Genomic DNA, 13,865 nt, shown 5'->3' on the forward strand with positions numbered 1-13,865 from the left:
GCTGCAAACAAATAAATATTATTTTTTATATTTTTCAAATAACTATCTTGGAGATATAAAGTAAGTGGTAGTTTTGCATAATGCCTACCTGGGAATTCTCCGTAAGGGAACTAATCATTGTTATAAATATCCATGCAATATTCTACCACCAGCTGGGACACACTACTCATACGTAATACGTCAGACAGACACATAATTGTGCATATAAAGGCTGAAATTGCGGAGACAATTAAGATTTTTAGTGAAGGTCGAGATGAGGTAAGGATGACATCAATATTAGAGCAGTGGAGGTTTGCAGTATGGCACAGGGGATAGGATTGCCTTTATATGATTCCATAAAGGATGATGAGACTGTAGTCATAAAGCTGAGAGGACAACTCATTAACTAAAAGATATAAGATTCAGATAATTAGATGTGATCTTCTTAAGACAATATTTAAGGAGGACATGTCTTCAGTATTTCCCCCTGTACATAACCTGTAGAGATCCTCAAACTGTGAGCTAGGCCTCCCTGGTGAGTCACGCCAATTCTTGAGATGGTGCGGCATGCCTCCAAAACATCTTGGATTCAATAGGACAACTCCACTGTACCGGCAGAAACAATCTATCACAGATAGCTTCATCCAGGCAGATATTCTTCTGTCCAAATTCTCCAGGAGGATCTTACAGCAGAATTGCCAGGAGCTTGGGGACGGTAGGTATTATGTGAACTAGGGGCATAGTAGCTGCTTGTGAGGGCTCTGAGGCTGGTACTGAAGGTACAGAGGCTTGTACTGCGGGCACTGATGCTGGTACTGAAGGTACAGAGGCTTGTACAGGGGGCACTGTTGCTGGTACTCGGTACGCCATGACTGGCACTGGGTAGTGCACTGTGGGACCTAAGAAACAACTTGCCATAGCATGATATTTACACCAGTAGTACATGACTCTCATCTGGCACGGAAACCCACAATGGTTTAGGCCCAGATGCCACCATGGTTTTTATGGTGAGACCCCATTTATAAAGCCAAACTCTAGACAACAGAAGAAAGATAAAGAAATGGATCCAGCGCTGTGTCCTCTGAAGTCTTTTAAAAGGAAACTATTTCCAAGTTTTATTAAAGAATTGAGAAAAAATTAAAACAATAGCATAGTAGGAAAATATTCTCAAATGGAATGAGGATTTATGGCAGTGTAAGCGGTGCCTACGCGTTTCTGACGCTTGCAGCGTCCTTAGTCATGGCGTTTAAGACAACACTGCAGGTTATTACTTCTTTACTTTATAGTTGTCGTAGATTATAGATTTTTTTTCTTGTTGCCAACGCAATACCAGACAAAGAGGAGTCCCACTTACCTGGCCATGTCCTGTTTAAGAGAATCGCATGATCACTCGGTTTGCTTTTCATGTGATTGGCCACAAAACTGGACATGACCAGTGGAAGAGAACCACACTACACCTAGGACGCCTACAGCCATAATTTGCCGTAGCAGCATGATATGAAAGGAGGTAGCCACCAGCATTGTCTAAAACAGGACTTCTCAAACTGTAAGGTGGGCCTAACTGGTTAGGCATGCAAAGTTGGTGGCTTAGTCCTTTCTATGGCTGCACCAGTCTCTGAATTAGGAACGTAATAGACGCTTATTTTGCTTTTTTTTTAATGATATAAAGGTACACGAGGTGAATGGAAGACAAGTTTTGCATTTTGGCATGGACTTTGAACATCTGTGAGGCCCAGGGAGGGAAAAGACAGTGCTCAGATACCAATGAGCGGAAGGGACCCATGGTCTCAGTACCTTCATATATAATAGAGCATAAATGAAAATTTGTTGATAAAAGTGTATAGAATATAGATCATAGGGACATCTTAATGTGTCACCTCTGGTTTTCCATAGGACTGTAGGTAAACCTGTAACATTATTTTAAGGGGGTTGCCTTACGCTTCGGACCTCCCGCTATGTGCCAGAACGTAGAGCTGCATCCATACATTAAAATAACTGCATTCATTTGGCGGCTTCCCTTGGCAATAATAGCTGATCGCCGAGCGTTAGAAAAGTGATCGGGCCTCTTCGTGAGTCTACCCCTTTAAGTCAGTGAGTTATCGTGGTGCACAAAAGTGAAATAGTTCAATGACAAACTCTAACATAACTCAGCTCTGCTACATCTGTAAATACCATCTAAATGTTACCTTGGTGCTCTGGGCTGCGTTGCTTGAAATCCCCATAGTACATAAAAGAACTTGGGTCGGTATCTTTTTATCTTTTACAATATCCTTTATCCTAGACTGATATTCCATGTCTACTGGTCTTTGTGGCATCTTATCATGTCCCACATAATGCCAGCCTCTCATTCAGACCAGCTCAGGTGTAGTCTGAGCCATTTAACCCTTATTGGTTCCCAGGAGAGTGGAAATGTGCTTATTGGGGTCATCCTTCCAATCCATTTTGACAAAGAATATCCAGATATTGACTTCACAATGAGTCCTCCACAAGGAGCCTGCATAATGTGAGTTTGCTTCTTCTTTCACTTATTTTATAGTTTTATAATATCCCTCTATGACTAGTAGAGTAGACTATAGGCTGGTGTAGATGTAAAATAATAGGAACCTGTTAGAAGATAGCATTGGTGGGGGTCCCAGTTCACTGGACACTCTTCCGAGGACCCTGCTTGTTTGGCTTTTGACTCGGAGATCTTACATTCTCAGAGATTGGGTGGGTGCTACTGCCATAAACATGAATGGGGCTACAATGTAAATTTAGTAGGTGCTAATTTCTTCTAGTAATTCGTGGAGGTCCCAGATCAATGCTATCTTCTAAAATGTCTACAATATGTCAAAGATATCAAAAACTGGAAGGATACGTGTAGCCAGAGAGGGGACGATGAAGGTTAGTACCTTTTGATCTATTCTCTAGCTAGCAAGACCAATTCTGATAAAGGGGTTGCCCATTAGAATTTGTATATCCCATTTTAATATGTTGATCCAGAAAAAGTCTCTTTCTGACCCATTTGGACTGATATTGGAAAAATCCCTTCCTGACCCAATAATCACAGTAGAATCTCGACCATCACCTCTTAGCTTGGAAGTTGGGTACCTTGTTCTGTTATGGACCCCGGTATTTTCATACATTGTGTTGTATTGTCCTATAGCTGTATATTAGTCTATAACATCCAGGCTCTGACCACAGCAGTAGTAAATAATCTCAATGATTCTGAACAAATTTTTTGCCTATGTGTTTTCTTCACAATTCCCGATACTTTATGACTGAGCCAGGAACCATATTTTATCCATTTCAGGTTTAGCTTTGAGGTGTTACAGCAGTTCCAGGCCTTGCGATTTGCAGTGGAGGAAATTAATCGAAGTCTGGATCTGTTGCCAAATATTACCTTGGGCTTCCGACTCTATGACTCATGTGCTGCGCTCCATCAGGAACTGGGTGGGACCCAAATGCTGCTAACAGGGCAGGAAAGAGGGATCCCCAATTATTCCTGTAAGGAAGGACCATCAGTGACTGCCATTATTGGACATTCATTATCGAGCTATTCAATTTTGATGGCTCACATGCTTGGCCTGTACAGATATCCACAGGTAAAGCCTGACTTAGCTTGACATGTGCAAGAGTTACCTAATAATCTACTTTTTGTGATTTAGTTGCTTGTAGTTTATAATTATTATGTCCTTGATGTGCTGGAAATCAGCTCTTTATGCACTGGCCTCCTGGTGACTCGTTGGTGGTGGGCTTGTGCTTATACAAATCAGCCAATCTGAATAAGCAGAGCTGCAGTGTAAATTGTGCGATATAGATAGAAAAGCTGCCTGGTGACCCAGATATAACATTTTCTCTGCCGTGGCAGCTGCCAGATGAACAAATGGGTGCCTACATCTTTCTCCGTTGGTTACAGCTGACTGCCAGGGGTTCAGTTTCTGGGTTCGCTACAATTAGCTAATCATCAGTGGGTTGTTCAAATCATTTTATAATCAAGCCTTCTTCAACTTTCCAATATACTTTGATGATTCTTTAATGACTACTGATATGTCTTATTATGGCGCTATACAAAGCATATGTATGTACAGTCATGTAGCCGCAGGCTGTGAGAGCTTTGTATATAATAGGAGAAGTTGCAAGCGTCACTATCAATTTTGTTCCCTGAAATCATATGATCAGTTGTGGGACAGAGCTCATGAATCTCTAGGTCTTAATGTGGTAAAGGTCACTTGTTGGAGCAGTTTCCCCAACATAACTGGGCCAGCTATGCCCATTCCATTTCAAGTGAAACTAGAGCTGAAAAAAAATATGAAATAATAATATCCCCCACAATTTTTTTTCTGACATAGGACTGCCGATGCCGTTGAAATTAGGCCCCCTCTTCCTCCCTTAAATCCAACCCTCGGTGATGGCTGAGGAGGGGGGACTGACTTTGAGGAAGAGAAATTGCAAAATGGTTAATATGTGCCACAATAGAAATGTTGAAAGGGTCGGACTGGCCGACTAGACTACCAGAGGCTCCTCCAGTGGGCCCAGACTCGGACACAAAAGGTCCAGCAGAAGACAACCGAATTTAGAGCTTACTTTGGAGCCAATTATACAATTTTTTATGGCTAAATTCCCAGATTAGACCTTATTGATAATATGTTCTGTATAAATGAAAAAAATTATGATACAATTCAAAGTATATGTGTACATGTTCTCTATAGATGGAGGCTCGACCCTTAGAATAATTTCCTCTGTTGGTCCTGAGGAACCCCAGTGTTTCACTGGCTTGCACATGGAAAGTCTAAGGGTTCCGCATATGGACAGATTGTATTAAGTTTTTCTACAGTGTAGAATTTTAGATATTATTAAAATGAATCATTAATATGTTAATTGACCTTGATTATGTAATGCCAGACCTTGAAGAACACCCTCTTGTATCTCATCATAGATCAGCCACTACTCAACCAGCTCTCTTCTAAGTGACAAGTCACAATTTCCTTCCTTCTTCAGGACTGTCCCTAGTGATGTGTTTCAGTCCAATGGTCTAGCACAACTGGTGTTGCATTTTGGATGGACTTGGGTTGGATTGATAGCTCTGAGTGAAGATTATGGTCAGCAGGGAATCCAAGTCATTAAGCAAGAACTCCTTAAGGCTGGAGCATGTGTGGCCTTTATGGAATACATCTTGACCAATCGTCAGGATAAGAATGCTCCATACCTCACGAAAGTAATTCAAGAGTCATCTGCCAAGGTGGTTGTAGTCTTCTCCACAGATGTCGAAATGGTTCCTCTTGTAGATGAGATGTTGAAGAAGAATGTCACTGGGAAAATATTTGTAGCCAGCGAAGGTTGGTCTACATCGATTTTATTATCAGATAACAAATATTCTTCAGTACTCTTTGGGTTTTCCTTTCACAGCTCGGTCATTCCCAATTTTCAACAATATCTCAACAATATACATCCACTTCAGGAACCAGGAGATACTTGGGTTTTTGACTGTAATGATCTCAATCAGGAGATTCAGACAGAGTTCTTCAAGAATTTAACTAACATATGTGCAGAGAAGGAAGATCTGAAGAGTATCTACAGTAGCTACAATGATGTATCGTGCTTAAGAGGAGCACATAATCTATATGCTGCCATTATGTTATAGCTGAGGCTTTGCACGACTTCCAGACGTGTCTCAAGAAAATAAGACCACAGTATAAGGAGGTCTGTGGAAATATTGAGAACTTACAGCCCTGGCAGGTAGGACTCTTGTGGGAATGTTCCTCAAGCGAATTAAACATTGGCAGATATTACATGCATTATATGAGCTGATAAATTACTTGGCATAGCAATGTGTTCTTTCCTTATTCCCAGTTGCAACCCACAGTAGGCTAGATTTTTCCAAATATCTGGTAACAGAACCACCACGAAAAGTCCAGAAAAGTAAAAAATGAACTAACCATCAGAGCCTCTGCACTTAGTATCTAGGTTGAATACTTAAAGGGGTTGACCAGGATTAGAAAAACATGGCAGCTGTCTGCCAAAAACAGCACCACACCTGTCTATGGGTTGTGTCTGGTATTGCTCCATTGAAGTGAATGAGGCTGAGCTGCAATACCACACACAACTTGTGGACAGGTATGGCACTATTTTTAGAATACAGCAGCCATGTTTTTCTAATCCTGGACAACCCTTTTAAAGGTGTAATGGTCCATAATGGTGTGACCAGAGGCATAGTTTGAAGCTCTTGACCCACATTGCAACTTCTTTGTTAAGGCCAACCCCAACTTTTGCTTGCCACTTATGAAATAGCTATTCTGCTCTGTGGCAAGGTAGCTTCTCAACCCCCTCAGGAGCCAGATCACATGGGCAACCCCAACTTATGCACCCCATAAAGATTTTCCGTTCTATGGGCTTTTCGCATTGTGATTTTTGGAGAGATGTTTTCATCTTCAATGCAAGGATGGTCTACGATTTTGGGCATCACTCATTTAAAAAAAAAAAATTGTTTGCCTCCTTGGCAGCTTTCTCACTATGTCCATACTGTAAGAGTAAGATTGACCAGCGGAAGTGAAATATTCTTTGATGAAAATGGTGACCCGCCTGCAGCTTATGATATTGTTTACTGGCATGTCGATGAAAATGGTAATATACAACAACTCAAGGTTGGGAGGTATGATACAACACTGCCCAAAGGAAACACCTTCAATATTGACACAGATATTTCAATGTGGACCTCCAACCATGGACAAGTAAGCTTTTTCCTTATACATACAACTTTATGTTTTCTCACATAGCTTGACATATCCATGTGCCCAAGAGAAAAAAAAAATATCAGAGACATCTTGAATACCTCCTTATTGACATGAGTTTTTTGGGAGACATTAGAGTTTTTGAAAGAAAGATCTGATGACATTTGAAGTCTATGGGAACAGGAAACGTGCTCTTGGGCTGGTTTTTCGGTCTTTTCTGATGAATTCCTTCCAATATGGACAATTGGCCAACCTTAGTGTGGATATTAATGAAATAATTATAATATATAATTATGTTGCTTATAGAGCACTAACATATTCCGCAACCCTGTACAGAGATTGACACTATTCGCATCAGTGCCTGCGCCCAATGGCGACACACACTAGAGTCAATTTTTATAGGAAGCCAATTAACCCATCAGTATGTTTTTGGAGGTAATTGGAGAAAACCAATGAAAAAATGGGGAGAACATACAAACTCCATGTAGGTGTTGGTTCGATTCGAGCCTAGGAAACCACGGCTGCAAAGCAACAGTGTTAACCACTGAGCCACCATGCTGCCCATACAGATGTAGCTGTCTTTACCTGGACTTTTACCGCATTAAATAAACAGTGGCTAGATCCCTTATCTTGACTTTTGTTGTGTGATATCACGCTGCTGCAAGTTATCAGTCATGTTAAATATTGCTACATCCGTATATAATCAACAGAAATAAATAACACATTGGTACAGTAGAAGAGAAATATGAAATATACTGTGTGTATATATTTTTATATATTTTTATTTAATTATTTATTTTCCATGCATGGTTGCTTAGGTGCCCTATTCTGTATGCAGTGAGAGTTGTCTTCCAGGCTTCAGGCAGGTGGTGAGAAGAGGACAACCCAACTGTTGTTTTGAATGTGTTCCCTGCCCTCAAGGAGAAATTTCCAACCAAACAGGTGAAACACATGACTAAAGTCCAGATCTTCTCACATAGCTTATCCATCACTTACATATCTTTTATTGTATTTTAGATTCACTTGCCTGTGTGAAGTGTCCATGGGATCAGTGGCCTAATCTCCAAAAAGACAGATGCTTAGAAAAAGATATAGAATTCCTCTCCTTTGAAGAACCTCTGGGATCTGCATTGGCTGCCACCAGCATCTTCTCGTCAAGCATTCCAACTTGTATTATTGCAATTTTCATTTATTTCAAGAAAACTCCTGTAGTAAGAGCCAATAACTACTCCTTGAGTTGTCTTCTTCTAGGATCTCTTTGTCTTTGTTTCCTTTGTTCTTTAGTCTTTATCGGATACCCCGTGCCTGAGAAGTGTTTATTACGCCAGGCTACCTTTGGATTGGCTTTTGCTCTTTGTGTGTCTTGTATTTTAGCCAAAACTATAATGGTTGTTTTTGCTTTCATGGCAACTAAGCCAGGAAGTGAACTTAAAAAGTTAGCTAGTCCCTGGGTGTCCTACATAATCATCATACTTTGTACCTTCATACAGTTGACCTTATGTGTTCTTTGGATGTCTCTTTCACCCCCATTTCAAGAGCAGAATATAAAAACAAAGCCCGGAGTCATCATCATTGAGTGCAACGAGGGTTCAACCACCGCCTTTTGGTGCATGTTGGGCTACCTTGGACTCCTGGCCACTATTAGTTTCATCGTTGCTTTCTTAACCAGGAGACTTCCGGACAGCTTTAATGAGGCCAAGTACATAACCTTCAGTATGTTGGCCTTCCTCAGTGTCTGGATATCCTTTATTCCAGCCTATCTGAGTGCCAGCGGGAAGTACTCAGTGGCCATGGAGATATTCGCTATCCAGTCATCCAGCTGGGCCTTGGTGGTCTGCATGTTTTTGCCTAAATGTTTCATAGTGTTATTCAGGCCAAAGATGAACTCCAGAGAATTTCTCATGGGGAAAAACAAAAAATGTCCTACATAATACCTAAAAATTTAATGTGTATCTGCATAAATTTCTCATCATTACCAGTAATAAAGAAAAACTGTAATTTTTATATTTTCCGGTCAATACATTTCAAGTTTTTCTATGTCAGTCATTTCAAACACATGTTCGGCCGATGGTTATTCCTCCTCACACCCCTATTAACATATTCTCCTCTTACCATTAAAATAACAATGCACACCGAGCTGAGCCGACCCTGCATGGGTATCTTAACAGGGAGAAGGGAATAAGCTACTGACAGATACCACTGGCAGCGGTTTATTTTCCAAGGGAACAAAGAATCGGGCACGTTGAAAATCAATATGTCCGAACCTTCATTCTATCTGCCGTCAGGAGACTTCAATACACATTAGATAGTTGGCCGTGTATGTGTATGGACACCTTGCGCCTTAAGGGGGTTTTACACTGGGCGATTACCTTGCAGACAAGCGTTCATATAATGCTCCTTGCCGATAATTGCCCAGTGTAAACAGGGGAACGATCATCAGATAAACGAGCAAATGCTCGATCATCTGCTGGTCGTATCGTTTTAAAAAAGTTAAATATTTTCGTTGTCGGCAGCACATCTCCCGATGTAAACAGGAAGACGCACTGCAGACATGATAATAATGTAGGGGAATGAGCGATCAGAGTAACGACCACTCGTCCCCATCCATAGCTCCGTGTGACAGGATCAATTGAGCGCCGATCAACAATGTCTTGTTGATTGGCGCTCGCTGCACCGGCCGGTGTTAAAGCGCCTCTACAATCAACTTACATTTCCTGTCTTCAGAGATCACTTCTTATCAGCCATCTGATTACCATCACAGGATTTCAATGAAACGTAACATCTTATTATGAAGCCAGAGAGAGATAACCCAAAATCACACCACTGACAATAGGTAATAGGGAAAGCTTATCTCCTCCCTCTCTTTGCACAGTGACCTGTTTAGGGGTCACAGAGCATGCCCACAAAAGTTTCCCCTAGAAGTTAATGAGTCATCTCTTGACACCAGTTTCCTGTGGTCCATGTGGCTGCTGTAAAGCAGATCACTAAACTGCTGTTAACAGAGTAGAGAGCAGTAGCTCAGGAAATCATGTACAGAAAATATATATATATATACAATTAGAAAATAAAAACAGATTAGAAGAAAAAAATATATTTCAGCATCTGGTTTTAATTAGTAAAAGAAAAAAAATCTAGGTAATATATGCCTTTTAAAGGGGTTGTCCGAAAGCACAACTAAAGTTAACCAAAATTTTATCTTGGCGAGATAGTCTATCCAGACCCCAAAAATTGCTGACTTCTTTCCGGGAATGTTGGGAAAACTTGAATAAAAAAGGGGAGAACCCCCTGCCTCCCGGAAGAGAGAGCAAATCTACGAAGCTCTGCGTACTGATCTTCACCATTCCTCTCCTATGCTGTGCGTAATCCTCTTCACTCCCAAGTGCGGCCTCACACAACGTCCTGACACTGGGCCAGAGGAAGGGTTTGCCCGATCCCAGCATCAGGACGTAGTGTGCGGCGGCACCTGAGAGTGAAGTGACTACGTGCTGCGGTAGCGAGGAGAGGTAAGTAACTGCAGGGTCTGGTTTGAGGTTTGAAAACAGTTTAGGGTACAGTCTGGGGTCTGAATTTATTTTGGGATTTGGTCTTGAGTCTGTACTTATTCTGTGGTCTGATCTGAAGTCTGTATTTAACCTAATAAGAACGAGGCCAATTTTGGCCTTCAGAATTTTTTTTTCTGTTTTTGCATTTCGGTGGTCATGACTTTTTTATTTTTTGGTCAACATAGCTGGACAAGAACTTGTTTTTTGTGGGACAAATTGTTCTTGCGTTTATTTTATATTTATTTTTCTGTGGGCAATGCAGAAAGAAGCAATTATACTACAGTTATTATTATTTATTTTTTAAGTGTTATACCGATTATCATAAATTATATTTGATAAATTTAATGTATAAGTTGTTATGGTCAGAGGAATACCAAATATGTCTAAATTATTTTATGTCTTATATTTAATAAACTGTATTTATTGTGAGAGACATGTTTTTTGTTTATTTGCTTTTTGCATTACTATTTTTATTTAATTTTTTTAATTTTTTGGGATCCAAAAGGGGATTTTTTATTTGAATTTTCTTTTTTTTATTATAATGATCGGACATTTATTTACAGTCTATACCAGTACATTAGTCAGTGTACTACTAATACCCAATCGGTTGTTATACCTAAGTATCCCTCAACAACAGGGAATATGGTTTGATGGCACTGGGTTCCTTCAATGGACCCTGAACTGTCTGCCTATACAAGATATGGACTTTGATCGTGTCGCAGAAATTCCCTTTGATGCATTCAGAGGGGGTCCTCCCTCAGTCTCCCTTTATATGTCACGATCAGCCTTGAACAAAGCATACAAAGGGTTAAACAAAAGAGTTCAGAATCCCCGGGCAGAGCATAAGGTAGCACTAGGGGATTCCAGACCTGGGGAAGTTCCTGATGCCACTGTCCATATATGTCAGGGGCTTTCGACTATGGAGTCCCCATCCAGAACATCTGAAGAGCTCTGGCCGTGGACTCCAGTCCTTGAGAAGCTCCTGACATCACCGTCTATATATGGAAAGTGATGTAAGGGGGTTTCACCTACAGAGTCCTGAGCATCGGAAGTACTCTGGCCGCGGACTCCGGGTCTTTAGGAGCCGCTGATGTCACTGTCAATATATGGACAGTAACAGCAGGGGTTTTGTTAGGAGTGGAATTCTTGGCAGCTGGCGCTCTGGTCGGGGATTCCTGTATTTTAACGCTCCTGACATCACTGTCCATATATGATATAGGGACTCCGGCATTGTAACTCCTGACATCACTGTCAATATATGGACAGTCATGTCAGGGGCATCCCCTGGCACAGCGCTTCAAGTTTAGCTCTGCTCAGGAAGTTCAGGTGACTTATCCCACTGTAAACAGTGGGCTATGTCGCTACCACCAAATGCAGGAAAATAATGCAATGTGAACGAGGCCTAAGGAGCATCCACAATATAAGTGCCAGCTGATGTACATTGATGCCACCAGTAGACCCACACTCAGTACAATAATATAGTGTAACTATGTAGGCCAAAGTACCCCCAATAGACCCCCTCTTGTCCACTCCCATGCAATAAAGACACTGCTCCTCTCTTACACCTAAGGTTATTGTGTGTGTATTTTGTGTGTGTGATTTCTTTAAGTTTATAATTTCTTCATTCTAGTTCTTTATTTACATAGTATGATTGATTCTATTACCGTATACATGCAGTAAGCTGGCACCATATCTATGCACTAGGTTTGATTCTGTTACCGTATCTATAGTATGTTTGATTCTGTTACCATATTTAATGCGTAACCTCGGTTCTGTGGCCATATCTATGCACTAGGCTTGGTTCTTGTACTAAATCTATGCAGCAAGCTTGGTTCTGGTGCTGTATATGTATATGTAGTAAGCTTTGTTCTGGTGCTGTATATATATGAACTAAACATTGTTCTGGTGCTGTATATATGTACTGAGCTTTGTTCTGGTACTGTATATATGTATTGAGCTTTGCTCTGGTGCTGTATAAGTACTGAGTTTGGTTCTGGAGCTGTATTTATGTACGGAGCTTAGTTCCGATGCCGTATACATGTACTGAGCTTTGTTTTGGTGCTGTATTTATGTACTGAGCTTTGTTCTGGTGCTGAAAATATGTACTGAGCTTAGTTCTGGTGCTGTATATATGTACTGAGCTTGGCTCCTCTCCTGTATATATGTATGAGCTTGGTTCTGGTGTTGTATATATGTACTGAGCTTGGCTCTGGAGTTGTATATATGTACTGAGCTTGGTTCTGGTGCAGTATATATGTTCCCCCCTCCCAGTACATGTCTATACAGCCCCTCCCCCAGTACTGTTCTATATAGCCCCCAGTACAGTGCTATACAGCCCCCCCCCCCAGTCCAGTGCTGTAAAGCTCCCCCCGGTACAGTGCTGTAGAGCTCCCCCCCATACAGTGCTATACAGGCCCTCAGTACAGTGCTACACAGCCCCCTCAGTACAGTGCCATACAGCCCCCCCCAGTACAGTGCTATACAGCCTTGTATATAGTGCCAAAATTTACCTTGTATATAGTGCTATATATTTCCTAAACAAAAATAAATTATACTCACCTGGGCCCCGTTCCCCTGAGGAATAGAGCAGATCCTCAATGCTGACAGGATCCTTGCATGGGCCCCCCTGTAGACAGTGCTATACAGCCCCCCTGTAGACAGTGCTATACAGCCCCCCCTGTAGACAATGCTATACAGCCCCCCCCTGTAGACAGTGCTATACAGCCACCCAGTACAGTCTTAAACAGCCCACCAATACAGTGCTGTACAGCCCCAAGAGTACAGTGCTATACAGCCCCCTCAGTACAGTGCTATACAGCCCCCATACAGTTATATACAGCCCCCAGTACAGTGCTTTACAGCCCCCCATACAGTGCTATGCTGCCCCCCATACAGTGCTATACGGCTTCCACATACAGTGCTATACAGCCCCCCCAGTACAGTGCTATACCAGTGCCCTTGTAGATAGTGCCACAACTTCCCTTGTACATAGTGCTATATGGCGCCCCTAAACAAAAATAAATTATACTCACCTGGGCCCCGTTCCCCTGAGGAATGGAGCAGCTCCTCAATGCTGACAGGATCCTTGCGTGGGCTGGCGTGATCTAATATCGTCATCATGCCGGCCTGCGCAGGGATCATGACCCTGCGCCTCATTGGCTGCAAACCGAATGTGGCCTGTAGCCTATGGCAGAGAATGGAGATACCACCCTGCTCTGTCATAGTGTTCAATAGGGTCTGCATCCGAAGGCATGGGGGGACCCGTAGCAGCCACTATGGCTGCTACAGCGGTAGTTACACCACTGGAGCTTGGTTCTGGCACTGTATATATGTTGTGAGCTTAGTTCTGGTACTATCTTTATGTACTGAGATTTTTTCTGGTGTTGTATTTATATACTGAGCTTTGTTCTGGTGCAGTACATATGTACTGAGCTTGGTTCTGGAGCTGTATATATGTACTGAGCTTTGTTTTGGTGTGGTATTTATGCACTGAGCTTGGTTCTGGAGTTGTATTTATGCACTGAGCTTTGTTCTGGTGATGTATATATGTAGTAAGCTTTGTTCTGGAGTTGTATTTATGTACTGTGCTTTGTTCTGGTGCTGTATATATGTACTGAGCTTTGTTCTGGTGCTG

The 13,865-nt window shown here is 41.7% G+C and overlaps 1 protein-coding gene across 1 annotated transcript; it reads left to right on the forward strand.

Moving 5' to 3' along the window:
- Window positions 1–546: 546 nt before the first annotated feature.
- Window positions 547–8,620, forward strand: LOC142750590 (extracellular calcium-sensing receptor-like). Its single transcript, XM_075859588.1, has 8 exons — window positions 547–698; window positions 2,261–2,482; window positions 3,272–3,563; window positions 4,898–5,528; window positions 5,603–5,697; window positions 6,462–6,689; window positions 7,508–7,631; window positions 7,707–8,620. Exons 1-8 carry the CDS (start codon window positions 547–549, stop codon window positions 8,618–8,620), a joined length of 2,658 nt encoding a protein of 885 aa, XP_075715703.1.
- The last annotated feature ends 5,245 nt before the right edge of the window (window positions 8,621–13,865 follow it).

Source organism: Rhinoderma darwinii, chromosome 3, assembly GCF_050947455.1.
Source record: "Rhinoderma darwinii isolate aRhiDar2 chromosome 3, aRhiDar2.hap1, whole genome shotgun sequence".
Classification (NCBI taxonomy): Eukaryota; Metazoa; Chordata; class Amphibia; order Anura; family Rhinodermatidae; genus Rhinoderma; species Rhinoderma darwinii.